This window comes from Hyaloscypha bicolor (genome assembly GCF_002865645.1).
Source record: "Hyaloscypha bicolor E unplaced genomic scaffold K444scaffold_39, whole genome shotgun sequence".
Classification (NCBI taxonomy): Eukaryota; Fungi; Ascomycota; class Leotiomycetes; order Helotiales; family Hyaloscyphaceae; genus Hyaloscypha; species Hyaloscypha bicolor.
Genome location: NW_020194541.1, coordinates 27,303 through 50,863, shown reverse-complemented (window position 1 = coordinate 50,863; position 23,561 = coordinate 27,303). Strand labels below are relative to the sequence as shown.

Genomic DNA, 23,561 nt, shown 5'->3' with positions numbered 1-23,561 from the left:
TACTAGAGGTGCAAAGAAGTCCCTCGAGCGTCATCTCAATGCACTGGAAGATGGACATCTCAGGTTCGGAGTGGCCACTGTCACGCAGCCATTTATACGGGTAGGCTGCTCCATTTGCAAGGAGTCAAAGGCCCAGCGCGTATCAATTTCGTTGCTCCGAGAATGCATGTTTCTGAGTCGCTCAAAGGTCTCACCTCTCCCCGTTTGTCCAACTACGAGTCCTCAAGAATATTGATTTGGCTTGCATTCAGCTCCGCCATTGTGCGAGTTACTGGCCTGTTATTCCGGGAAAATGTAAAACGAACAACCCCCCCGCGCGTGTCGATTGGGGATATCGATAGATTTTAGAGTTTTAATAATGCCTAGTTGCTTGAGCTTACTTAAGACTTTTACTCAAATCAAGTTTCTTAATACAGGTATAAGGAAGTTTATATATAAGAGTTATAATTTTGAGGCGTGGGGAAGGCGAGGCGATGATTGCGCACGAGGTCAATAAGTTCCAGGTGCTTGATCGCTAAATTTTCAGGCTCTCTTAAAGGCCTTAAAATTTCAACTTTTCTTATCTTCTTTAATATTTTTCAAAAATTACTAATTATTATATAATAAAAACGTTATTTTCTATTAGCTTATAACCAAGCCTTCTACAATATAGAGATATAATCAAATTATAATTGTTCTTTATATAGTAAATTGAAATTAAAGAAGAGACTCGCCACAGTTCGCCAAAAACAAAATTGACGAATACCTCCAAAAGCCCCGGAAAACTACAGGGTACTTGACGAAATCTTCTCCGCCCTTCCGCAAAGTTGAGTTTCTGTGACTTCAGCCTCCTTCCAGACAGTCAAGATGAATACCATGACAATCTCAAGCATGCATTTCTTCGGCCACGCCGCCCTGTTGAAAACCATGATATTTACTGGTGTTGCGGACAACATTCTGAGGGACCCTTGGAATCCTCTAGTCTTGCCACCCGCAACTCTTTCTGTTCCACACATATCCGTACAGTGGACCTCTCTCGGCCATCCCACCGACCTGGCGCCATTGACCTTATTCAATATCCACAACGACAACAGTACTCCCAACTTCGTCACTGACAATCCCTACCACAAGCTCAGCCACTCTTCCAGATGCGCAGACCAGCGTACCAGCAGTACTTGCGATAATAGACACATAAAAAGTGGATTTCAGCTTCACTTCCCCAGATGTCCAAACGACAACTTGCGCCATTCGCAACACGAAGATCCCTGGCTAGGTTAACCGAATGAAGGACTACAACCGTGACCTACCAGTCTACCCCTTTTTGCGTTCGCTACGTCGCTAAACGGCTAATATACAAAACGCAAGAGAGGAAATGCCAACAACAAAGCCTCTTCGGTACTTGTGAAGCCTCACGCAACACAAATCAGGAGCGCTTATTCATACCTTATTGGCTCAGCCCCACCTCTTGTTATATCCACGACCACTACCACCACATTCTACACAACTCTGACTGTGAGTAGTATAACACCATCCTAGCACACTTGAGCAAGCTTTTTGCTTCTCTATTTAAATGGACATTGTTCACTTTCAATGCACTAATATGTTTTTATAGTCGGATTTCGATCCCCTTGCAGCAGATACCTCGGCGCTTACCACAACCACTACAACGACCACTGAGCTAGAAATCCCTCTAGAGCCATCTCACCCACCTTCAACTCCGTATTTCATACTTACATCTATCAAACTACACTCCACCCAACGAGCACATTCATCCACGTAATCTTTTCAACGAGCACTCTACCCCCGGCTCCCACCGAAACCCTCATCTGAGACCTTAATGGCGGTGAAAACACAGTTGCCGTGAACACCTTTTTTTACGCAAAGAATGGTGTCTCGTTCATTGATTGTCTGGGCCTCTACAAAGCTACGCGATGTCAGCGAGGGTGTTATGCTCTGTATAATGAGTATTTCCGTTAAGGATGCTCTGAACCATGAGTTTTTGTCGGGCATAGCATTTACCTTTTCCTACAAGGATTGTCCTCTTTTGGGTGACTCTGGTTTTTAGATTATCGCGATAATTTTGCGGGGTAGACGGTCCGAAGATCGTGACATCAAAGATCGGAATACCGGGTATTGTGAATCAATTTTTCTCACTGTTAAATTTTGTATGCCTACATATAGTTGGTAAGCTAGCGGCTGTTGCTCAGGCGATGATCGCCCTCAGCTCAGTCAACTCGCCTGAACACTCCGAGTCCCCTCCGTGTTGAGCATTTCCCGCTTGGGGCCGGTCCGATGGATGATGCACTGAGAGTAAATTTAATACACTTTTTTTCTGCAGCATACGAGCGGGCGCACAAATTAGGTGCTGCGAATGTGGGGCATCGACTCAATTGTGACGAACGAGGACTACGGAGGCAATGTGTGGGGATGAGTAATAAGAGAAAGATTTTGAGGTGTGGTGTGTGTGATTGGGAGCTATGTTTCGGCATTCGGAGAACGCACACCGCCTTTGCCAAGAACGTTCTCTCCCTGAATTTCTGTCCTACCACGCTGCGGTGTTCAAATTTTCAGTCCTGGCATTTCCGTCAACATCCTCGCTAGGTTTTGCTGATTTCCAACCCGGATGCCCTAAGCAACATGAGTGGCCGAAGCCGCTGTTATGTGCAATAATGGAGGTGATGTATCTCCGGTCGTTCTTGGTATATATTTCCAGCCACAAGATCGATGAAGAGAAATCTGGTATCTGCCAGCATTCAAAGCATCCAAATCAACTATGAGCCTTTCTACGGTTACACAGCAGCCGCAGCGCCCCAATTCGGAGAAGCCTCCTCCAGTCAGCATCAAGTCAAGGTGTCGAAGAATAGTTCGCAACTTTACTCCATCGTGAGTTCCCCTGATATCACGTGCTAACATGGACTTATTTCTGATTCTTACAATAGATGGTTCGCTATAACAATGGGAACTGGTGTCATCGCCGTTCTGCTCTTTCGACTTCCATACAACGGAAAATGGCTGTACGGATTATCGATCATCTTCTTTGTTTTAGATTTTGTATTGTTTGTTCTTTTCTGCTTGATCTCCGCCCTGCGATACCTCCTCTTCCCCGAAATATGGGCCGCCATGTTGAATCACCCTACCGAATCGTTGTTCCTCGGAACCTGTCCACTGGGCCTCGGAATCCTCGTCCAGATGATCGTAAACGTTTGCGTCCCAGCCTGGGGTTCTTGGGCAGTAACTCTGGCTTGGAGCTTATGGTGGATCGAGATTGTATTGTCGATGGCAATCTGTTTCTATCTCCCATTTATGCTGTACGTATCTGTTTATACCGAATTTTACTTAGATCGTTGGCTAATGGCAGCATCTAGTATGTCTGTTCACAAAACTGACATCTCTTCCGTGACAACTCTATGGCTGCTACCTATCGTAGGGGCAGTTATTGGTGCAGCAACCGGCGGTACGGTCGCAGGCGTCTTACCGAATCCCACACATGCTCTCTGGACTTTGATCGTCAGCTACATCCTCTGGGGAATTGGTGTGCCACTTGCACTTTTCACATTGGTGCTTTATTACCATCGTTTGACGATGCACAAACTTCCTCCGCCAGCCGTCATTTCCTCGGTTTTCCTTCCCTTGGGACCCCTCGGTGAAGGAGGATTCGGGATCATGAAGTTGGGCGAGGTTGCATTGACCGTCTTCCCAGCGACAAACGCAATTATACCTTCTGCTGGGCAGATTGTCTATGTCTTCGGCTTCTTAACTGCCCTTCTGATGTGGGGATTTGGACTTGCGTGGCTATTTTGGGCCGTGGCTTCGTTTGGCAGATCAAAATCTCCGTTCAACATGGGTTGGTGGAGCATCGTGTTTGCTACGGGGGTATTCACTGGCTCAACTATCACAATGGGACAGGAAATGCCATCCGCTTTCTTTGATGTTCTCGGAACTGTAAGTTTGGGGCTCACTGCTTTATAAAAGACCTAGAGGCTAATCCACACATAGGTATTCACTGTTACAGTTGTTCTTTTCTGGATTGTTGCTTCTGCATATACTATCCGTGGAACAATCTCTGGGGATTTGTTCTTTTCGCCAGCTATCGTAGATCTCCCGGATAGTGTGGAGATGTCGACTATAGAACCCTAATTGAGGGTGCTGGTCGTCGAAGGCGAGAACTCTAACCATAGGTGCAAGAACGCCTACGTGGACTGCGAAGACGATAAAACGCGGAAACTGTTGTATTTCGGAGAGAGACTTGGCATTTATCAGCGACTGAAGATACCATGCATTTAGATGGCGTTATGTACATTAGGGTTTGGTAGAATTGCTTCAGATAATGCATTGTAATAGAGCCTCATATCGTCATAATTTTTTTGGGATTTTGGAAGGTGCCGAAGTCCTCTAGATAATTACATGATTACACGATTACCATATAGTATCGTAAAATGATATTATTCAAGAGTTGGGGCTTTGGCAGAATAAGCACAAACAACATATTATTATGGTCTGTCTGAACGATAGACCTTTGTCTAGTTATCTTCTGAGGGCCTAGAGCTGCATTAATGCAAATTTGTTTAATTAGAAGTTGGGTGAAATAATAGATCCTAAAGTGCCTCTTTGACGCCGCTGTCTCGAGTTGTCCAATCATAACTATTGCAAACTTCGATGGGATGGACTTGCAACATTTCAGAACACAGCTTACAGCCCGCCAATGCTTACTGATGAGATGACTTCTAAGTCGGATCGGACAGTGGTGCCTGTCACGCGGGAGATATAAATGGGTACCCTGCTATCTCTCACTTCCCCAGCGGAGAAGCTCCGGTTTAGGTTTTTGGTGCAAAGTTCGCAGAGACCTTGGGATTGCTGAAACTGAGGCATTGCGACATGTGTGAAGAAAATATGGTAAATCCCGAACTTTCTCGTAATATAGGGACTTGGAAGAGTAGAACTCATACACGTTGTTGGGGCTGGTGCGTTGTGGGAACGGTTGGAGAAGTGTTTATTAGGAGTTCCTTGTCATTCTGCTTAAGAGATATCTCCCAGAGTTATAGCGCTGCCAGCTACAGCGCCTGGACAGTGAGGAGGGGCTTAGAATAGGGCTTCTTAGCGAGGCAGTCCCTGTATCTACAGGGGTAAGCCCTGAAAAGCTGAAGTACCCCTTGTCCCTACCTTACAGCGAACTTTTAGTAGAATGGCCTGGAATTACAGACTGTTCAGTGTTGAGTGCGCAAGAAATGGTTCTTAAAAGGCGTCAAATGCTGTCCAATCACGTCCCTTTATGCGGCGATCTGCGTCCTTGTCTTCGGCCATAATCATAGCAAGACATTTTTCCAAATACAATGTATCTCGCCAAGGAAGTGTTTATGCTGCTCATTGTGCTAGTGACCTTCCTACAGGACTACGTTCTAATGGTTCCATCTCCTCTGCAATGTAGTGTCCTCTGCGTAGTGTAGGACGTAGGGGTTGGAATAGACAGGAGCGCGTTTGAATTTGGCGACCGAGAGCCCAAAATTAAGGGCTTCCACCCGCAACATTTGTAGGCTTAGGCAAGCTATGTCTGTGGCACAAACCTGCAAATCTTATGCTCAGGAACGAAGTGCTAAAGAAATATTAATGCCTGCATTAATTGTTTCAAAGACAGTCAAAGAAAGTCAAACGTTTTTATTTTATTTTCAGGTCAAGATTGCTATGAGCATCTGTCCTGGATACGATCACGTGCTAAGTGTCTTTCCCAAAACGGATAGGGGTTTGTGTGACAATAGAAAAAGATGTCCTGAAAAGAATAAATCCGAACGCCGGACACCTTTGAATGATCTGGGAGCATCCTGTTAAATTACGAGGCCAAATGTGCCTGGTCGACAGTTAATCGTTCTTAGAATCGCCTTAACTTGAGCTGCTAGAAATGGACTTTTTGGGGATATTTCGCTTAATTTTGAGTGCTGGTCAGCTGAAGAACACCAACTTTATAATGTGATAAAAGGAAAATTTTCATAATCTTCCGCAACAATAGGGGTCTGTCGTAGTTTGAAGGAGAATTGACTTTCTAATATGCGTCTCCGAATTTGCGCTGCCGAGTTGAGGAAGAGAAGGAGTAAATTGTGTTATGACGGGTACTTGCCGCACCGTATTATTCACGCGGGCGCAAGAGGTACCTGTTGCAGCCTTACGCGTCTACTCTTAAGTTTTGATACGCGTCACTGGAATCTTTTCTCCTTGATTGGGCATACGGGCTCACCCTTCATCTGCAAAAGTTCGAGATTTGAGCATTCAATCCGCTTCTCTTGACTGGAAATGATATCTATTTGAGGTAACCTAGAGAGGCCTCTCTATGAAGACTACAATCTCTTCCTTGCCTTCTGAGTGGCCTTTGCGACCGGACCCCAACTCTACAGGCAAAGCGTAAATCAGATCCTGCATCGCCCCTCCCTGGCTAAATAAATTCTATTGTGTGTCATCCCAACTTGTCCCCGTATATTCCTTCCACTTGCTCGAAGAGTTCCCGTCGCTCGTTTCTCGAACTGGAGAGGCCAGTCGTCTACCTCTGCCAGCCGGCCTGAAGCCCAGCGTGTCGCGGTCGTATACGGCATTAAACGGCGTTCGTGCAGATTCATTAGGCAATGATACCATGCGCAGACTAGAGGCGCATTGTTAGCACAAGTCGCAGGCGACATACTATTTGTCGATACGCACCTTTTTATTCATGGTCCACGCAATTTGTAAACCTCTCGGAGCTATGATCTTAAGAGAATTGATGTTCTCCCTCCCGTCTCGCTTTGAGACAAGCTCAATCGTCATCCTCTCTTGGCCGGCGACGTCGTCTCGTCCGCGGAAGAGCAAGCCCACACTCCGAATGGGATTTGGATTCGCTATAACTATTAATTCTTATTACGACAGTTCCTCGCCACCAATCCGCGACTCGTCCTCGGAGATCAAACGAACGCGTTGCTACTGCCAAGATGGAAAATTCTCAATGTCTAATAGAAGATATCAATTCAACATACCGATTTTGAATACAAATAGAAGAAGTACAACAGCGACACACGATGCCAGAATATACCAAATTGTGTTTCTCATTTTATCGTCGTTCGGAATTCACAGGACGCTCTGGTTCAAACGAAGAGTTTAGATTCAATTTTGTTCAATTCCTGCTCCAGAATCCGAGTTGACAGAGTCATTGCAAGATGGATTGACTGATCGGGGCGTGAGAAAAGGGGATACAGAATGTGCACGGATCGTGGTTAGTGCATTCGGGTGGGGTAGACCAGAGACGCTGACCATACATGTCACCCACCCGGCTGGCTTACGAAGTGAAGATGGCAAGGCAGATTCGAGAGAAATCGCCCTATAGGAAGTGACCCGGAATGATTAAGTTCAGGGATTGCGATATTAGAAAGTCAAGTAAGAAAATCAGGCTCTGGACCAAATCGTACTCAAAATGAACGAGGTGAGTTGGGATGTGCATGTCGTGGTGGGAGACGAAAGCTCCTTAGGATGGATCTTGCTTTGCAATCTAATCCACCCCAATAACACCATCGTTGTAATAGAGGGTGTGAGTCATTATATAGGGCTCGTATCAGGCTTCAGTGGTATGCTCGGCCTCTCCGATCCTTGGTGGATGATGTCGGTGTTGGTTGTTGGTTCCAGGTGAGCGAGATTGGTTAGCGTAGGCGCCCCTGTTTGCTTTGCCTTCCCGATGGAAAAAGGATGGCCCCTCCTTACTTCCCTCCTCCTCTATGCTGCGACATACACAAATGATACCCACCGACTTTGTAGATATGACGACCGAATCATCCAAAAAACCTTTGATGGCGCTCGGCAAAATCCCTTCGGTTGATGTTATCAGGGAACTTCTCGGCCTCAATGCCGCCCCTGTCACAGTGAAGAATGCCTTCCGGGACATAACAGTAGAGTGGCGGAAAAACAGCAGAACGAGCAACAGTGGACCAGCGACCGGCCTGGTTGACTGGCACTCGCCTGCCGTGCAAAAAGACCTCCATACATTGGCAGAGAAGTTTCTCGCAGAGAAAAATAATGCGGAACGATTCTGGTCGGCAAGTCGCCCCTGGAAATATGACTCCAAGCTGCAATATCCAGACGACAAAGAGAGGTACGGCACATCTAACAGCTCACCACTTGACTTCGTTTAAATAATATCGTGGGTCACTAACCTTTCCTAGAATCATAGAACTTCTTGTTCAATTATTTTTCAAGCAGAACAGATACTTCAAGAACAATGCAACGTATGGCCAATGGAATCACAAGGACTCAGAGTCTGAGTCTCCAAGGGAAGGGAGTACGCCACAGCGTATGGCAAGCATCGATGCACCTTCTGATAAAGAGACAAAGAAGTCATCACGAAAACGCCCGAGGTCAGAGTATGATACCGCTTACCTTCCCGAGTCTGCTCCCGTGTTAACATTCTATTTAGAACGGCCGAGAATACACTCTCACCAACTTCAAACTTTGTAGATCTCTCAGGATCGTTCGGCAGCAGCCCACCTCTTCCTTGTGACCGCCCTCTGCCGACAACCAAGGACATATATGACATGCCGGATGAACAAGTAAGGGTCTCGTGTGTGATCAACTGGCTCGGTATAAGCTGACAATATGCAGGAACCGGTGGTTAGGCAACCATCTTCGAGCCACACCTCCTCTTTCCATTCGAAGCAGAGTCAATCCGAACAAATGTGGGATACCAACCCATCCAAGAGAAGAGCAAAATACAGCCTTCGGGCTCGAACAAGCTCACGATTCCACGACACCATTTCTGATGCCGAATTTGAGCAGCTGATGAAAGAGATGGAGAACGAAGACAGTTCTTCGGATGAAGACTACACACAAAGTCCCCAAATTGCTCCGGTGGCGCCAATGATGAACCATATGGATCTCGGATCCTCTGGTCATCAGCCCCCGAGACAAGCCGGATCTTCTGACACATCTCAAATACACCGAGAGACCATAGCCATGCCCAAACGCAAGCCAAACTCAGGATCAGGGTCCTCTCAAATGCCGCCACCTCCCCGTGCTTCTAAAAAGACGCCTTCCCCTCAGCACAAGCCCCCGAAATCACACAAAATCATTATAAAGACCACGAAGAAAAGCTTTACACCTTCGGGCACATCAGCGGGTGCACATACAACACCTGTCACTACGGCTGGGTACATACCACCAACTGTAGAGGACGATATTGCTGAGCCCAAGGCACCATCCGTATCGCCATCCTCACAACCATCTGCCAAGTCAGGCAACTTGCCCAGGGGTTTGCAGCAAAAGGATCTCCGTAATGGAGCAGCACACGCTTCGAGGATTCCTATACAATCTGCTTCTCAGCCAACACCAAGACCAAGCCCATTGCAACAGAATGCACCAGTCAGCTCTGCTAGCGCTGCAGACAAGACATCAAGCAAATCTCCACAACCATTCGCCCCTAGGCAATCTAAGGTACAGAACAACGCACCTGCCACGAAGCCCGGAACAGCCCCAGCAGCAACCACTTATGAAGAGTCAGAGCCGAAAACCAAAGCCAACGTTTCTTCTTCCGAGAATCGCTCACAACAGCGTCCAAAACCTCAGATGAACTTCTTCATCGTCACACACGAGCCTCGCGACACCACGGTGTTTTGGCCCGAAGGGATGATTCAAGGGACGTCACTCTCCGAATTCATTGCCGGTGTAGCCAAGGCAACACAGAGAGACTGCATTGAGAAGCTCGACTTGACGCTCAAGACCTCGACATCGGACACCAAAGTGCCTGTAGCTAGAGACGACGAGGGCTCCTGGCTTATTGCCAAGAAGTTGTTCACGGAGAGGCTGAAAGCGGCGAGAACGAAATCCAAGTCGAAAGGTTTGAATGACGATGTTAATCCGGAGATCTATGTCGAGCCATTCTATACTCAGGCTGCGGATGTAGAGGATGTAGAGGAGGATGCTGCAGACGAGGACGAAGAAATAAGCTTTTTTTAGCGGTTGTCTCAGTTGTGTCGAGCAGCCAATGGGAGTGCCAAGTGGGTTGTGCTCTACCTCAGCTATGATTTATGAGTGTGCTGGCAGGGTAATTTTTGTTATTTCGTTTCGTTGCAGCTGGGAAGCACTTAAAAATAGTCTGAATTTGATCATGGCCGGTTAGCAGGCATTCACAAACAATTGTTCTATATCCATTTATTTTGGAAGGTCGGTATCTTGGTGACCATGAACTACACACGAGCACCTTTGAACTTGAATCGGAGTATTAATATGCACTTCTTCCTTCTCCTATTTGTTTCCGATCCTTGAAGGCGCGTGCATCTTGTGCATCTTGAGACTTGCCGTTACGAATGTGAGTATCATTCCTTATGATAGGTCACGTGACACTCATACAACACGACTCTCTGACTGGAACTCACCACGAGCATGCAGTGTGTCAAATGAGTAGAGTAGTGCGTCCTACTCGTACTCTACTCAGCCAAAATATATCCTACTTATACTCTACTCAATACTCATTAAGTATATACTTAAGTAACTTAAGTAGTGAGTCACGTGTAAGCATATATTATATTAGGCAAGTTCCCCGATTTAATTATTAGTTTAATCTTACTTTAAAAGGCTATATTCTATCTAAGAGCAAGCAGAAGTCAAATAAGCCCTATATATTTCTTTTCTCTTAGATTTATTATTTAGAAGTCATATATATTAAATAATATATAATTATTATATTAAATTTTACTAATATAATAAGTAGTATTAGAGGAATTCTAAGTAATAAAAAAGATAATAAAGGTAAAGTAAAATAATAAAGAGAATAATTTAATAATATTTGTAATATTAAGAGAGATATTTAATAGAATAAATCACGTAATAAGTAGTTAAATTACTTAAATAGTTTATTCTATTCTACTTAAGCTTAGTTATAGAGGGGTTACTTATATTCTACTTAATACTTAATAAGTATATACTTAAGTAATTCAAATAGTTTAAGTATTTCTTTAATATACTACAAGTATATAAAAATAAATATAACTATTTAAATATTAGTCAGGCTTGGCAAAAATACTTTTAGTATTAATAAGGTATTAATACTAGATAGTATTACTTAGATATTACAAGAATTAATACTTAGTCTTAAATTATCTCTTTTATTTATTATTTAATTTATATAATAATATATTTATATATAATTTCTTTATTTTCTAGTCTTTCTATTAAAGGAATTACTTAATATTAATAATAAAAGTTAATATTATCTTAATTTTAAAATGACCCTTGTATTTAATGAATTTACTATTATATTTATACCTCTTATCGGAATACTTATTATAAGCGAGCCTTATAAAAATCTCGAGTTATTTTTTGCTTAAAATAGCCGTATTAAGACTAGTTTTAGTCTAAACTATAAGATAAGTAGCTAAATAGAAAGCCTAAATTAAATAGAATATTTGTGCTACCAAAAGTTTTCTTATAAGGGAAGTGGTTCTAAAGTTAATTGCAATTAAAGGGGGGAATTGGGTTCCGGGAATTGATACTTTATCGATAGTATCGATACCAGAAATTAGGTATTTCTGCCAAGCCTGATATCAGCCCTCAACTTATTAGAGTCATAAGTAAAACCCCGTACTTTCCCAAACTCAAGTTTATCTTTTTCCCAAGGGGGTCTTAAACTCTTGTGTAACAAATTCCGAACAGCACTAAGATGTAGCGGCGTAATAGTTTCGCTGCCTTCAACTCTCTCCCACAGCAATCGATTCCTCCAATTGGAGGATGGCTTGCCTATTCATTGCATCGTCTTTAAATAGCATTCTATCCCCCCGGTTTCATGTTTTCATTTCATGCATCGTGCGAGCCATTGGCTCCTTCTCTTACGCCAAAGGGGAACAATCAAATCGAATCAGATCATATCCAGTGACTTAAATTCGTTCCGGTGGAATCTCACAACATCAAATGTATCCGGGGTCACTTCAACTGGGTGGTTCTCTTAGGACAGCGCGGAGCTCTTGTATTCAAGAATTTTGCAGCAATCAAAAGCTGGGCGAGGATGCAGAGTCAAGGGTGTTTGTTGGCGAAATCCGCTTGACAGTTGACCCTGTGAGATTAAATTCTACAGCGGAGACAGTTCCGGCATACCTCATTAGAGCCAACGACTAAATAGCGCCACGTCGAATCCCCTATGCCTATGTTCAAGATCCCATGAACATCTTCGCGCTATGGTGTGATCTTGTTGAAGAGATCACATCGAGAAACCTGACAAGGGAGACAGACAAGTTGTCTACAATTTCTGGTTTAGCATCAGCACTAGCCGCCTTCGTAAGAGATATACCATTCATTGTTGACAAGGATGTGTCTTGCTCCGTTGGACATCTGTCACTTATGACGATGTCGGCAAGTCGAATTCTGGACATGTTGAAACGCTTCCGGGTCTGGATCGAGAAATTTTTGTCTGGACGAGAGGGCAGGCATCTGGATCCGTCACTGGAAACCCACCGTATGGGCTACAGTTCCCGGCTTGTTATTAGAGCTGTGAGTGGAGCACAGTCAGAGATATATAGGAGAGTATAATACTGGGCATACTGAGATGATGAACCTGGTGATTCAGGAGTCTGTCAGGGGGAGAGGTGTTCAGAAGTTGAGAGATTGGGGAAATTGTTTTGGTCTAAATTGGATGTGAGACAAAAGATCAGGTTACCTCAGTCTCTTTGGACAGAACGAGCCCTGAAGTGCAAACACAACTACCTCCCCAATGTGCGTTAGAGCGAATTAGACCGCCAAGTCCTTGTTTTCGACAACCATCCATGCAGATTACCTCCCGTTGTAAACCGAGCGTTGACCTTAATGGGTTCATCATCGTCCGAGTCCAAGTTATCTATCCACGCATGTTCACGAATGGCCCTCTCGGCAACGGGAAAGCCATCCTCATCTCGCAGCCAAGTGAAAATATTCCGAGTCACCATTTCTGAACAGTCATCATCCTCGTTGTCGAGGCTGTCGTAATCGATGAAGATATTGTTGCATTCGGGATTCCCATTTTTGGCACGTAAGGAAGCTTTACGGAGATGCAAAGTGGCAATGCGCTCGCCGCCCAAACAACGCCAGGTCAACCCTTCGTACTCGAGACTGTGGTTTGCCCCACATTGTGCATGTTGACGAACATCGATATTCGCGTCGGTCAATAACGTTGAACCGAATGGAGCGAACGGGAAGAGCGGGGCAACCTTATAAGATTGGTCGTGGGAGAGGTACATCAAGCGGCATTCGTCAGCACGTAAAATTTCTCCTGTCCCAGGGAGCAGTGTTGACACAGGCTGCTGTATAAAAGACATGAGGGTGCCAGTCCATGCTGCAACATGAAGGTCAATTTTCCACCAGCCCAGACGGGCTTCTTGAAAGGCACGTGTCTGTGCTCCGATGATGAACGCACCAAGCCATAAAAATCCCAGACTCACATCCCGCTCCATCAAAACACGTAGAAGGGAATGCCGGTCCTGTATGATATCTGAGTCGAGAAACGCAAAGGTGCCTTGCAACCATGTGCCGCAGATATTACATTCCACGGAAAGCTCAAAGAAGACGCTGTTGAGAAGGGCTTTCGTTCCAACAGCGTTGCAGCTTAGAGTGAGGAGCTTGTCGAGTTGATTGAGATTCCCACTCCATGAAGAGGTTTTGCGGATGTTCTCTTCAACCGGTACCTTACGTCGAACTTGAGGAGTCGGCAATTGGATCTTTCTGTTGTCGAATCTGGCTACAGGAAGCAGTAATGTTGCTGCCAAAGCGGCGTGCATTTGTTCAGCAATATTGTGGAGTTCACAGTAGCTGGAAAGGTAATGCAATGCGGCGGGGAATGATGCCGCAGGATGTTGAGTTGGAAGGAGTCGAGATTTAGATCTACGTGAAAGAGTAAAGCGTTTTTCTGATATCAGATTCGTAGACCATGGGGAGTGGAGGATGTCGCCTCTGTCGCTGGGAATAGATGCGTTCCAACCGCCTTCCAGGGCGAGGACCGCTGCCCACCACCGAGCGGCGTCATCACCAACATTGCCCAGATCTATGATCAATTTGGTGGAACTTGTAGGCGTCACTCCACAGTGGGTATTTCCAAGATCCCATTCGGCCTCGAAATTGCTGTACTCGGGGGCAGACGCGCCGGGAATGATCTCGGCCCATCGGGCAGAAAGAATGTAGGTCCATGCAAGTACGAGCAGAGCAATATGGTCGTCATCCTCAAAAAGTGATGGCTGGAACGCGGACGCAGGCTGTTGCTGCTCCGAAATATCAAGTGTGACTGGACTATCTGACGCGATTGGGATAAAGAATTCTTGATCAAAGGATGGTAGATCGCAACTCCCCTGAGAGGTTTTCCACGTAGATGTCCCTTTTGCAAGAGCAGTGTTGGAGAATGACGCGTCTATCGCAAGTTCTTTTGGAAAAGTAGGATGATCGAGCCGAAACATGGAATCCCACCAAGGGGGATGGGTTTTGTTTTCTGCCGCCGTCGTCTGATAAAGACTGAACCACGTGCAATATCCTCTCTCGTACATCGCCTTAAACGCCTGCTCATCTAGACGGACAGCATCTTCCATAGCAATGCGAAATGTTCTGTGCTTCGAGAACCACGACTCGTGTCGATGTCGATATTCATGTCGATGGAGATGAGGTGAAGCGGTATATTTTTTGACGGTTCCAGCAGCAAGCCTAGCGCCGCCACGACTTACAGTAGCTCATTCAGGCGTCCGCCAGGGGTTCGGCTAAGGTGCTTATAGAAAAGGAGAACATTACTACATTGCCACTTGATCATTCCATCAATATTCTATTGCATTTATATTCAATGACGGCGTGGATACTACGGCAAAATTGAGCCGCGCTCCTGGCGAAACCCTTAGTCCCATAGAATCACCTAAAAGCTCCCTGGCCGACTGTTCGGCCCCTTTCTTGTGTCACCTAGCTGCTGGACCTCTGGTCGACTAGTCTCAGCAATGTAGCTTATTGTACTCCAACCTGAATTACTTCAATTTGTCCATTAGTTATTTTGGTCTAGGTACGTCTCCCAAGAAAACCTTTTATCAAAATGCTAACATTAGTCTAACTAGTTAGATATACCTGTAGTCACCTGTTTGAATATTTCAACCGTTGTGCATTTTAAGTTGTCTCTATTTTTAATGTTAGTTGGAACGATCTGCTTTCATTTACACATTTTTGACGAACAACTAGCAGAAATATGAAATTATGCTCCGTGAAAGGGAATTGTTCTGTCTGCGGCCCCCAGAATAACGTCCACATACGACCTACCTGCATTGCAAGAGGACGCAACCAGAAGATCAAGATATGTGGCGCTTCATATCATTACTGTCTGACCAGGGGTGGTTCAGAGTAACACCGATACTAAGATGTCGTTTGCAGGGAATGCCCCGGCCATGGCCGCGAAGGTAGAGTCCAGGACTTCACCCAGGGTCCTGTGGTCGAGAAAGATGTGGATGGAAATCTTGTAACTACCAAGCGGGGTATTGTGAGAGGCTGCTAGATTGAAGCGTGCTTGGTTTCTTTTCACGAGTAGTTATTACATGTATTATACCGTGTTTAAACTGTAAAATTAGAGTTCGAATTTCTACAATTCGGATCGTATTTCGCTGCGTTGATTTCGGTGTACAATTTAAAAACGGTGTCAGCCTCTATTCGTGACCCGACCAGCAAAAAAACATCTATCTAACGAACCTAAAACTTTAACTATAGGCTTTCCATTCCCATATTCCACATTATTCCACATAGCCCCTGATTCACACCCTCACAATCTAATAACTCACACCCTCAATAGCCAGCGCCTCCATCGCGCCATACAGCGCCGAATTATTCGTCGTCCCTGTTGTAATAGCTTTGCAATACCCGAAGATGAGCAATACGACACATGTAACACTAGAGTTGAAGAGCGCTCTATCCACATTGTTTACTGCGAAGTAAGGGATCATGGGGATGAGTCCACCTGTAATTTGTCAGAGTGCACCATTGTGAGCAAATTGAAACCAGAGGTATCCGAAGAACTTAGCGAGGAAGTATGATACTCCCATTCCTAGTGCTGATTTCCAACCACTTGGAGTTCTTCGGCCTTTCCAGCTTAAGCTCAAAGACCACCATAAACTTGCCATGTTAGCTTTGTCTCTGCATTATAGTCACGAATGTTTCGGGTATGGTTTGAACAATCTAATCGGGGAATCCACGCGTACCTTCACCTACGCCTCTGGATCACCTTTAAATTGCCTCGCAAGCGGGCAAACCACCTTACCCAACCCATAACCAGCAAAAAACTTATACATCTCTTGATCCTCCTGATCCGCTTAGTTGAGGACTTGCCGTCGCTCGCGCTCAATTTCGACGTCATAGTGGTTGCGATCTGTCAGGGCTACGAGGTACGCGCCGAGACCCATGCTGATGCTTCCCGAGAAGAGCTCCGCGGGGCCGCCGAGGATGTTGTGACGTTAGCGTCACATGACCTGGCCCTAGCGTGGCACCCTGTATCCTAGTCTCGAGCTCCCCGCTCCTCCTCTTCTCTTCTCTCTTTAGACGTATATACATACCTAATATAGCTGATTCTGCTATCCAGGATACCAGCCACGGGTCGTGATAGAGGATGACGAGATGGGCGGAGCCGATTCTGAGTTCTTCATTGACCACTTGTCGAAGAAGGAACAGAAGAAAGTCAAAGACTTACGAAGACAAGCCAGCCGTTAAAGCGAAAGGTACCGTAAGGCCGTCTACAAGGCCGATAATAGCATCGCGAACAGGCCGCTATTTTGACTATACTGTTCCAGCGCATTTAGAGCCGACCATTGGTGATGCTCTCACTTTACCACCTACCCATCTCATTACTGTTAGGCGTTTCCGAGATACCACACCGTACCACATTTATCATTAATAAATATGTTTTGTTTTTAGCTTAGACTTCACTTCTGTCTAGCAACAGATGTAAATCCCTTTTTAGTCACATCTATTCTCGTCTCCATCTATTCATCAATAGAGTTCCCGGTCATTTCTCATCCGCCTCCACTCCGCCTGTAGTTTCGTCCCTAATTCTGAACCTCCCATAATCAACCTCGCCTCTCTCTCTCCGTCTATCACTCTGACTCTCCACTTCTGTCCTTTCAGTCCCCAGAAAGGCGCAAGACACCGCAGTTGGCTCCAATCTGTCTCTGGGCTCTGGAAAATCACTTCGACCTCTACTCCTTCGTTAGTTCGGACGATCGCAGTGACACGGTTCACCAGATCCCGTTGCGTAATGCGGAGGGAGTTAGATTGTGTATGATGGCGCGGGAATAGTATTGAGATCTGGAGTTTGGTGATACTCTGATGTGGGGAGAAGTATTGTGGCAGAGTTGTCAACAGGGTACTGCGGTAGGGGATGAAGTCTTCGCCTGTCCAGAAGCTGCTAGGGTAAAGGTTGAAGTCGAGGGTCAAAAACACCGCTGTCCCATTGAGAGGGTATGGTTTCTTCTTGAATTTCTTCTTGCGATGCCATGGTTACTGTTTCGGCTGACATTTTAAGATTTTGTGTTGAAGGTATCAGGTCTTGTTGGTGTGTGAATGCATCGAGGCGGAGACAACACTTTAATGGGGTATATAACATGGCTGTGTAGACAGGTTGAGAAGATAGAGAGAAGCGTTGGAACAGTGCGGAGGCTTGGAGAGAGAGAATGGCTTTGTTGAGATTTGAGACAGATTTGAGACAGATTTTCAGTTTAATTGGACAACAAGTAGGATGATGAAAGACAAACGTAGAAAGAGGATCTTTGTTTGAGTGGTTATGATTTTGTAGGAGGTGATTCGTGATGCTTCGCCCAGAAGACAAAGACTTAGTGAAATGGGCTGTGGTAGTAGAAACTTTTGTTTCGTCACTGGAAACGTTACGGTAAACATCGATGTAAACATTCTTTCCAACCGAACCAATTTAACGCGCTACCTTGAAACTCCTTTAATTAAAGAATCGAATCAAATCAAAGTGTCAGAAAGGAGAAGGGCATGCCGGAGCTGAGAGAAAACAAGACATCACTGGTCGCGAATCTCGCTGTGCGTGAAACTTTCGTACTGAACCCCTGCTTCACTAAATGGATCAAAAATCCATAAAACAGCTCACTGGTTTTTCTTACCCCCAACCTTGGATCCTCCGGTAGAGCTTTCGATCATGCCCTTGAGGCGGAGGAACATATCAACTCCGATAACCCCAGCTTCACAGATTCATTAGCCTCAACTCCTCCAAAAAGACGGAACACTCCAAGGGAATTCAAAACCTACGCAAAGCAGTATAAGGTCCATATAGAGCCATTAAGTTCAGCCTCTGCTTCAACGGCACATCCCAATGCACCATCTCATACATGCAAGTCGCGGTCGAGATGAAGACTAGACAAGCGAACGGCAATAAAACTAATGGCACCATCTTGGAATCTGTTCGGAGTAAGCCCTGCTTCCACCTCTCATTCACAAAGTTCAAGAATGGGATCCGCATAGGTTTGGCTGGGGAGGGGAAGGGGACACACCACGCAGCAACCCACCAATCCCCCAAATCATGACCGGAACCTGAATTAACATCTCCGTATACATGAAGAACTCAAAGAACGGAGGAGGGGTGCCGATGAAGAACAGGTCGTTGTAGGTGTCTATGTAGAAGTCTGTGATGGATTGCATCCAGCCTGGGATCAGAGATTGCGGGTAGAGTGGTTGGAGGTCCACGACTATCACGTGACTTTGTCAGCTTGCACCCGGGCTGAAAGGCGCGGGAGGGTAGAGAAGGGAGCGAAAAGGAACAGAGAAAAGGCAGGGGCGGTAGAGGACGGGCACGGGACGCACTGAAGGCCATAGGGACTGCAATGCAGAAATAGATGAGGTAGGTGAGGTCGCGTTTTCTGGAGAAGATTGAAGTTGCCATGATGTCGGACGTTAGACGGAATCTTCAGGATGGACACTTCTAGGATTGAGAAATCAATCTTGTTTTTCTGAGCTGAGCCGTGATCGGTATAGAAAGCGATGAGCGGTGAGATGCAGAGGAAACGGGAGAGTTTGAAGAGGTCGGTAAGATGAGGCTGGGTGTAAGATTGCACCGTGGTTGTATCAGGGTGCACAGGGCTCAAGATAGTCCGTGCGTACTACCTGCAGACCTCAAGCTTATCTTTCTCTCCGTCCCCAACTTCGTCCTCACCAGACTAAGCTTCACCAACACTGCTTTTGAACTCTAGATGGCCCGCTGGCTAAATTTCACTCGATTCGCACTCAAACCCACCGTTGGGTCTCTTCATAAAGTTCAAAATCCCATCTATGGTATCTCTGGTTCTGCGGACCTGTGTCTGGAGCTATAGATTATCGCTATGAGAGGTAAGCATGATATTCCCTATCCTCCGCAATGTGACTATGCAAAATTGCTTACCCACAGGACTTCCAGTTGACATGGATTGGCCCATCGATAGCATTTTGCACAGTCCCTACTCTAGAATCTCGTTAATAAATGGTGACAGACGCTTGGCCCGAGAATTAGGATCCTTGCAACATGCAGCAAATTACTACTATGGTGCTCTTCCTGGTTCCGCCTATTCTCAAATTCTCAAAGAGTGTATTCGGGTGGTATTAACGGCCCTTGACGGACTGAAAAAGGAATAATTGGTAGCAAGTTCGCAGCGAGCTGCTCTCTATTACGGAGTACCGAAGCAACTTCAGTTCCTCTTACGATTTCTCATCTCTTTTGCTTATGGCTCTTAAAGCGGTGTTGCTCGCTTCGGATACTTGCCAATGTTCGGCGCTCAAAGCGCCTGTAAGGACAACACGCATTTTCCGCCATCATCTTCGAGCCAGCAGACTACAATTCTTCCTCGAAGACCTCAATTCCAACTATCTGCACCACAAAATCTTCGAAAAACAGAACAATTAGCTCGTTCACCTTCTAGAGCACAAGGAGCCACGAAAGCCACAATACATAACGAGCCCAGAGGAGACTTACCAAAAGACCTTGTCGCACGAAGCGTGATTGTGTTGACATCGCCCGGTTGCACCGTCACTTCAACGGAAATATTTTATGATATCATGCACGAGAATTGAATAGGAGAGTATTGGTGGGCACAAGATCGTCGTTAAGTGAGATATGTGCTTTGCCCGCTGCATCGACGAAGGGGGTGGAAACCGGTGAAATTCTATTCGGAGAGTGCTAGGGCAGCATACCTTCAGGGTTGTTTAGAATGTAATGCATGGAAACCCAGTGTGGGGAGTCGGTGCCGGTAACATTTTTGAAGGTCTCCTCTTGAGGAGCGATGTCATGGACAATGGATGTGGAGTAGAACATTTTATTGGGTGTAGATCTCCGTCCTGTCTTTCCGGTGACGCAGAGGAAATAGACGTTGTCGACTTTGAGAATTCCCGTGGCTTCATATGCTCTTCCCAGTGGATGGCGCTGTCAGCCAAGGTGGTGTGGTTGTTGGTGGGGGGAGGGGGGGCGGATTTGTAGTGTCACGGGATAGACATCCCGGGGGCCCTCAACGATAGCGAAAGCCAGAGTAGGGGCAGAAAGATAATGTATTCTGCTATGGGGAGTAGCTAGCTAAATAGTCCCTCTCTAGCCTCCGCTACTGACATAACATGTAGGTTCCTAATTGAGAAGCCTTTGTCCCGATTGAACGGTCAGAGTTGATTTTCTTGATTTGCACTGCACGACAAAATGAGTGATCATACCTCAATGAATTATTTAGGAACAGAAAGTGCCAGTGTTGTGGTCCTCAGATGTCAGAACGTACCAAACTCCTATGCCCTAGATCGCCGATCGTGCTGTATGCGATTACGACGCCCCTGGTTTTCCACCACAACTTGGGGGACTAGAAAAGAGGTTGGTAAGGGAACTTTACCCCGCAAGCCGTGGACAATATATATAGAAAGGATCAAATCTCGGACTATGTTAGCAAAGGCATATCCACATGAACCTGTATATATGACCAGCCAGCCGAAGTTATTAAAAATCGGGTGTATCTGCTCAACCCCATTGGTTGCTAGCACTCGATCACACCTCGAATAGAGACGGATTATTTACTCCTCCCGTTGACACCAGGGAGTTCTTCAAGCAGCACTTGCTTGCCATCGTGCATGCATATTCATTCTCACTCTGGGACCCTTTTGGGAAAGTGGGATGGAATCATGGAAATAGCCAAAATTTTCATGATACTTTTCAATGCTAGTTATTTTGTCTTCGACTTCTGGCGTTTGCTACCTCAGACCAGCGACGTGATGCTCCACCTCCAAGGGATACACGTAGTTCTTGGCATTCTCAGTCTTTGCGCTTGCATATTCTTGATCACCTTGGAGCATTGTGGGGGGCTGGATTTGGGCGTTGTGTGAGATATGTTGGTAGTGGTTAATGCGACCTCTTTTGGATGGCAGTTCTGCCAACTTTTGTCATGAGATTGAAATGTAGATGGTAAGGTGGTGATGAGTCGAAGAAGGGCAGCTAGGGTGTAGACCAGAACGAGAACTAAGTCGGAACCCACCTCCACACGAGAGAGTATGAAACATCCGCAGAGAAAGGACACCAAAGACAGCTAGATGAATCGGCATATAATTGTAACGCTGTAATTTGTACAGGGACCAGAACCAAACTCTCTAGTTTTACCCCTTCTTCTCGATCTCCTCTCGCATCTCCTTTTTGATCCGTGACACCGTGCCCACACCTCCATATATCAACGCTGTGTATATCTGGGCAACACTCGCACCGGCGTTCAATATTTCCAGCGCCTGTTTTCCATTTGTGATGCCACCCGTGGCGAAAATGACTTTTTGTCCATGCCCAGCCCCAGTCAAACCATCGGTGAGACTCCCTCCTACACCCGTAGATCCGGTGCCTCCCGATCCTGTCAAACCCTCTTTCACGGTCTCAACTTTCTCCACGATGGTTGAGCCGGGTCCGTCTCCTGAAGTAGGACCTGCAACTGGGTTGGTTGATTCCTTGGGTTGTTTCTTTCCCTTCGGAGGAGCTGGAGGGCCTTCATCAAGGAGACGACGGTATCGTTTTACCAGACCCAGTGTTCTTTCGAACATGTGCGGCCCGGAGAATCCGCCTTGCTCGTCCAGAATCTGTCTCTCCTTGGGTGATAGGTCCACATGTTGAGGTATCAAATTGTGCCGCCGTTTGGTGGTGTTCCCAACTATGACTCCGTCCACACCACTTCTCCAGATCGCTTCCACGATCCCTTCGATTTGTTCATCTTGGTCTTCATCCGGGGACACCTTGACCATAACTTTTGGTGCCGTTTCCCTGTTCACGGATTTCGCTGCTCCAACCACGCCTTCAAGAATCTTCGTCAAAGGCTCAACTCGCTGTAATGTCCGCAACCCAGGCGTATTTGGACTGCTGACATTAACCACAAGGATATCCGCGTATGGCGCTAGCATCTCCACACAATAAACGTAATCCCTCCGCACCGCGTCAAGGTCCTCGTCTTTCGTAAACTTGTTCTTCGCAACCTGTACCGCCAGCAGCTTCCCCTCCGCCAGACTTCCTGGCGGAACGCCAGCCCCACCATTTAACACCAATTCTTCCGCCTCTTCTCCAATCCCGTAACCATTATGATATGCAAATAGCCTCACTCTTTCTCGTAACCGCATCGCCATATCCTCCGCTCCCAGACTATTCAATCCGTACCGATTGATAAGTGCCTTCTGGCTCGGCAGTCTGAAAACTCTTGGCTTCGGATTCCCATCTTGCGGGTATGGTGTAGCTCCTCCGACCTCCACTATCGCGGGACCAAGTGCCAACAAGGCATCCGGGATCTCCGCCAACTTGTCAATACCTGCAGATGTGCCAATTGGATTTTGCAGCTTATGCCCAAACACCTCGATACTCAAGTCCGGCCCTTTTGAATCTTGTACCTTCGGATTCCGTTCTCGGGGGTGGATACCGAACGAATAGAGCGCTTTCAGCGTCTGGGTCCCGACATGATGGGCGTCCTCGGCGTCGGGGTATATCCATCGTAGAGCAGGAACGGCGAGCCATTGGTGTACGCCTGCTCGTGTATCGGTGATGTAGAGATAGCTAAATGCCCCGAAGAGAAATATGGATGTTCCGAAGAGGAAGTTCTTGAGTCGAGTGACGAGTGAGCGGGCATCGGATGCTTCTGTGGATGCGGATCGCGTCGAGTGAAGGGTGGCTCGCGGGAGAATAGGTCGGCACTGTGAGAGAATGAGACGCGGTAATGGCGGTCGGTGGGTGCGCAGGAGGCGCAGGGAAGTGTGCGACATTGTAAGGAGTGGAGAGTTGTGGATGTGGTAGTCAATGGCTCAAGAGAAGTTGGCGGGGAAGAAGTTCAAGTGAAATTTGCCAAGCTGGTTCCGCTCCAGAACTTTGGGCGCTAGAACTACAGTAGTCCCGCTCCGCCCCGCCCTTGCCCCTCCCTTAGAATTCCGACATAACCACGGACGACAATTCAGCCCACTAGAATCAGTTTCCGTCTTTGAACTTGGGAAGTTGCCGCTCTAACCTGAGCTGAGCCCTAGTCCTGAGCACGCTAGGAGTCGGCGGATCACGCTCAGGGGACCCCTTTGGCTCTCTCGAGAATCGGTTATACTTTCCATATTATCTATAAAAAGAATTTTCTTATCTTATTGCTATAACATAG

General features: G+C 46.3%; 7 protein-coding genes across 7 annotated transcripts; 3 read left to right on the top strand and 4 right to left on the bottom strand.

The window, feature by feature from the left end:
- The first annotated feature begins 673 nt into the window (after window positions 1-673).
- Window positions 674-1,310, top strand: K444DRAFT_306263 (uncharacterized protein). The gene has a single exon (XM_024871770.1). It carries the CDS (start codon window positions 847-849, stop codon window positions 1,255-1,257), a length of 411 nt encoding a protein of 136 aa, XP_024741069.1. The 5' UTR covers window positions 674-846; the 3' UTR covers window positions 1,258-1,310.
- Window positions 1,311-2,558: 1,248 nt separating this feature from the next.
- K444DRAFT_555224 (uncharacterized protein) lies at window positions 2,559-4,394 on the top strand. Its single transcript, XM_024876692.1, has 4 exons — window positions 2,559-2,862; window positions 2,919-3,287; window positions 3,345-3,921; window positions 3,976-4,394. Exons 1-4 carry the CDS (start codon window positions 2,753-2,755, stop codon window positions 4,114-4,116), a joined length of 1,197 nt encoding a protein of 398 aa, XP_024741068.1. The 5' UTR covers window positions 2,559-2,752; the 3' UTR covers window positions 4,117-4,394.
- A 3,312-nt stretch (window positions 4,395-7,706) lies between these two features.
- K444DRAFT_660538 (uncharacterized protein) lies at window positions 7,707-10,196 on the top strand. The gene is made up of 4 exons (XM_024886475.1): window positions 7,707-8,077; window positions 8,148-8,345; window positions 8,399-8,531; window positions 8,584-10,196. The coding sequence occupies exons 1-4, from the start codon at window positions 7,722-7,724 to the stop codon at window positions 9,931-9,933; spliced, it is 2,037 nt and encodes a 678-aa protein (XP_024741067.1). The 5' UTR covers window positions 7,707-7,721; the 3' UTR covers window positions 9,934-10,196.
- Window positions 10,197-12,408: 2,212 nt separating this feature from the next.
- Window positions 12,409-14,516, bottom strand: K444DRAFT_650841 (uncharacterized protein; the record flags this gene model as incomplete). Its single annotated transcript, XM_024885666.1, has 2 exons — window positions 12,409-12,444; window positions 12,768-14,516. The coding sequence occupies 2 exons, from the start codon at window positions 14,514-14,516 to the stop codon at window positions 12,409-12,411; spliced, it is 1,785 nt and encodes a 594-aa protein (XP_024741066.1).
- Window positions 14,517-15,465: 949 nt separating this feature from the next.
- Window positions 15,466-16,707, bottom strand: K444DRAFT_713939 (uncharacterized protein). The gene is made up of 4 exons (XM_024888310.1): window positions 16,637-16,707; window positions 16,162-16,418; window positions 15,932-16,065; window positions 15,466-15,910 (listed from the first exon to the last, which is right to left on the bottom strand). The coding sequence occupies exons 2-4, from the start codon at window positions 16,239-16,241 to the stop codon at window positions 15,723-15,725; spliced, it is 402 nt and encodes a 133-aa protein (XP_024741065.1). The 5' UTR covers window positions 16,242-16,418; window positions 16,637-16,707; the 3' UTR covers window positions 15,466-15,722.
- A 1,006-nt stretch (window positions 16,708-17,713) lies between these two features.
- Window positions 17,714-18,977, bottom strand: K444DRAFT_555219 (uncharacterized protein). The gene is made up of 4 exons (XM_024876691.1): window positions 18,766-18,977; window positions 18,456-18,650; window positions 18,214-18,363; window positions 17,714-18,146 (listed from the first exon to the last, which is right to left on the bottom strand). Exons 1-4 carry the CDS (start codon window positions 18,842-18,844, stop codon window positions 18,052-18,054), a joined length of 519 nt encoding a protein of 172 aa, XP_024741064.1. The 5' UTR covers window positions 18,845-18,977; the 3' UTR covers window positions 17,714-18,051.
- A 2,150-nt stretch (window positions 18,978-21,127) lies between these two features.
- On the bottom strand, window positions 21,128-23,238 carry K444DRAFT_609134 (FMN-linked oxidoreductase). The gene has a single exon (XM_024879519.1). It carries the CDS (start codon window positions 23,182-23,184, stop codon window positions 21,556-21,558), a length of 1,629 nt encoding a protein of 542 aa, XP_024741063.1. The 5' UTR covers window positions 23,185-23,238; the 3' UTR covers window positions 21,128-21,555.
- Window positions 23,239-23,561: the final 323 nt, after the last annotated feature.

Excerpts from the sequence above, each read along its gene's own strand:
- K444DRAFT_555219 (XM_024876691.1), bottom strand. The coding sequence starts at position 18,844 with ATGGCAACTTCAATCTTCTCCAGAAAACGCGACCTCACCTACCTCATC. Across the intron at positions 18,651-18,765 it reads TGCAGTCCCTATGGCCTTCA|TCGTGGACCTCCAACCACTC; the intron begins GTGCGTCCCGTG and ends GTCACGTGATAG. Across the intron at positions 18,364-18,455 it reads GATTGGTGGGTTGCTGCGTG|ATTCCAAGATGGTGCCATTA; the intron begins GTGTGTCCCCTT and ends TACTCCGAACAG.
- K444DRAFT_713939 (XM_024888310.1), bottom strand. The coding sequence starts at position 16,241 with ATGTATAAGTTTTTTGCTGGTTATGGGTTGGGTAAGGTGGTTTGCCCG. Across the intron at positions 16,066-16,161 it reads TTTAAAGGTGATCCAGAGGC|TTTATGGTGGTCTTTGAGCT; the intron begins GTAGGTGAAGGT and ends TAACATGGCAAG.
- K444DRAFT_609134 (XM_024879519.1), bottom strand. The coding sequence starts at position 23,184 with ATGTCGCACACTTCCCTGCGCCTCCTGCGCACCCACCGACCGCCATTA.
- K444DRAFT_555224 (XM_024876692.1), top strand. The coding sequence starts at position 2,753 with ATGAGCCTTTCTACGGTTACACAGCAGCCGCAGCGCCCCAATTCGGAG. Across the intron at positions 2,863-2,918 it reads GTTCGCAACTTTACTCCATC|ATGGTTCGCTATAACAATGG; the intron begins GTGAGTTCCCCT and ends TTCTTACAATAG. Across the intron at positions 3,922-3,975 it reads TCTTTGATGTTCTCGGAACT|GTATTCACTGTTACAGTTGT; the intron begins GTAAGTTTGGGG and ends ATCCACACATAG.
- K444DRAFT_306263 (XM_024871770.1), top strand. The coding sequence starts at position 847 with ATGAATACCATGACAATCTCAAGCATGCATTTCTTCGGCCACGCCGCC.
- K444DRAFT_660538 (XM_024886475.1), top strand. The coding sequence starts at position 7,722 with ATGATACCCACCGACTTTGTAGATATGACGACCGAATCATCCAAAAAA. Across the intron at positions 8,078-8,147 it reads TATCCAGACGACAAAGAGAG|AATCATAGAACTTCTTGTTC; the intron begins GTACGGCACATC and ends AACCTTTCCTAG. Across the intron at positions 8,346-8,398 it reads CGAAAACGCCCGAGGTCAGA|AACGGCCGAGAATACACTCT; the intron begins GTATGATACCGC and ends CATTCTATTTAG.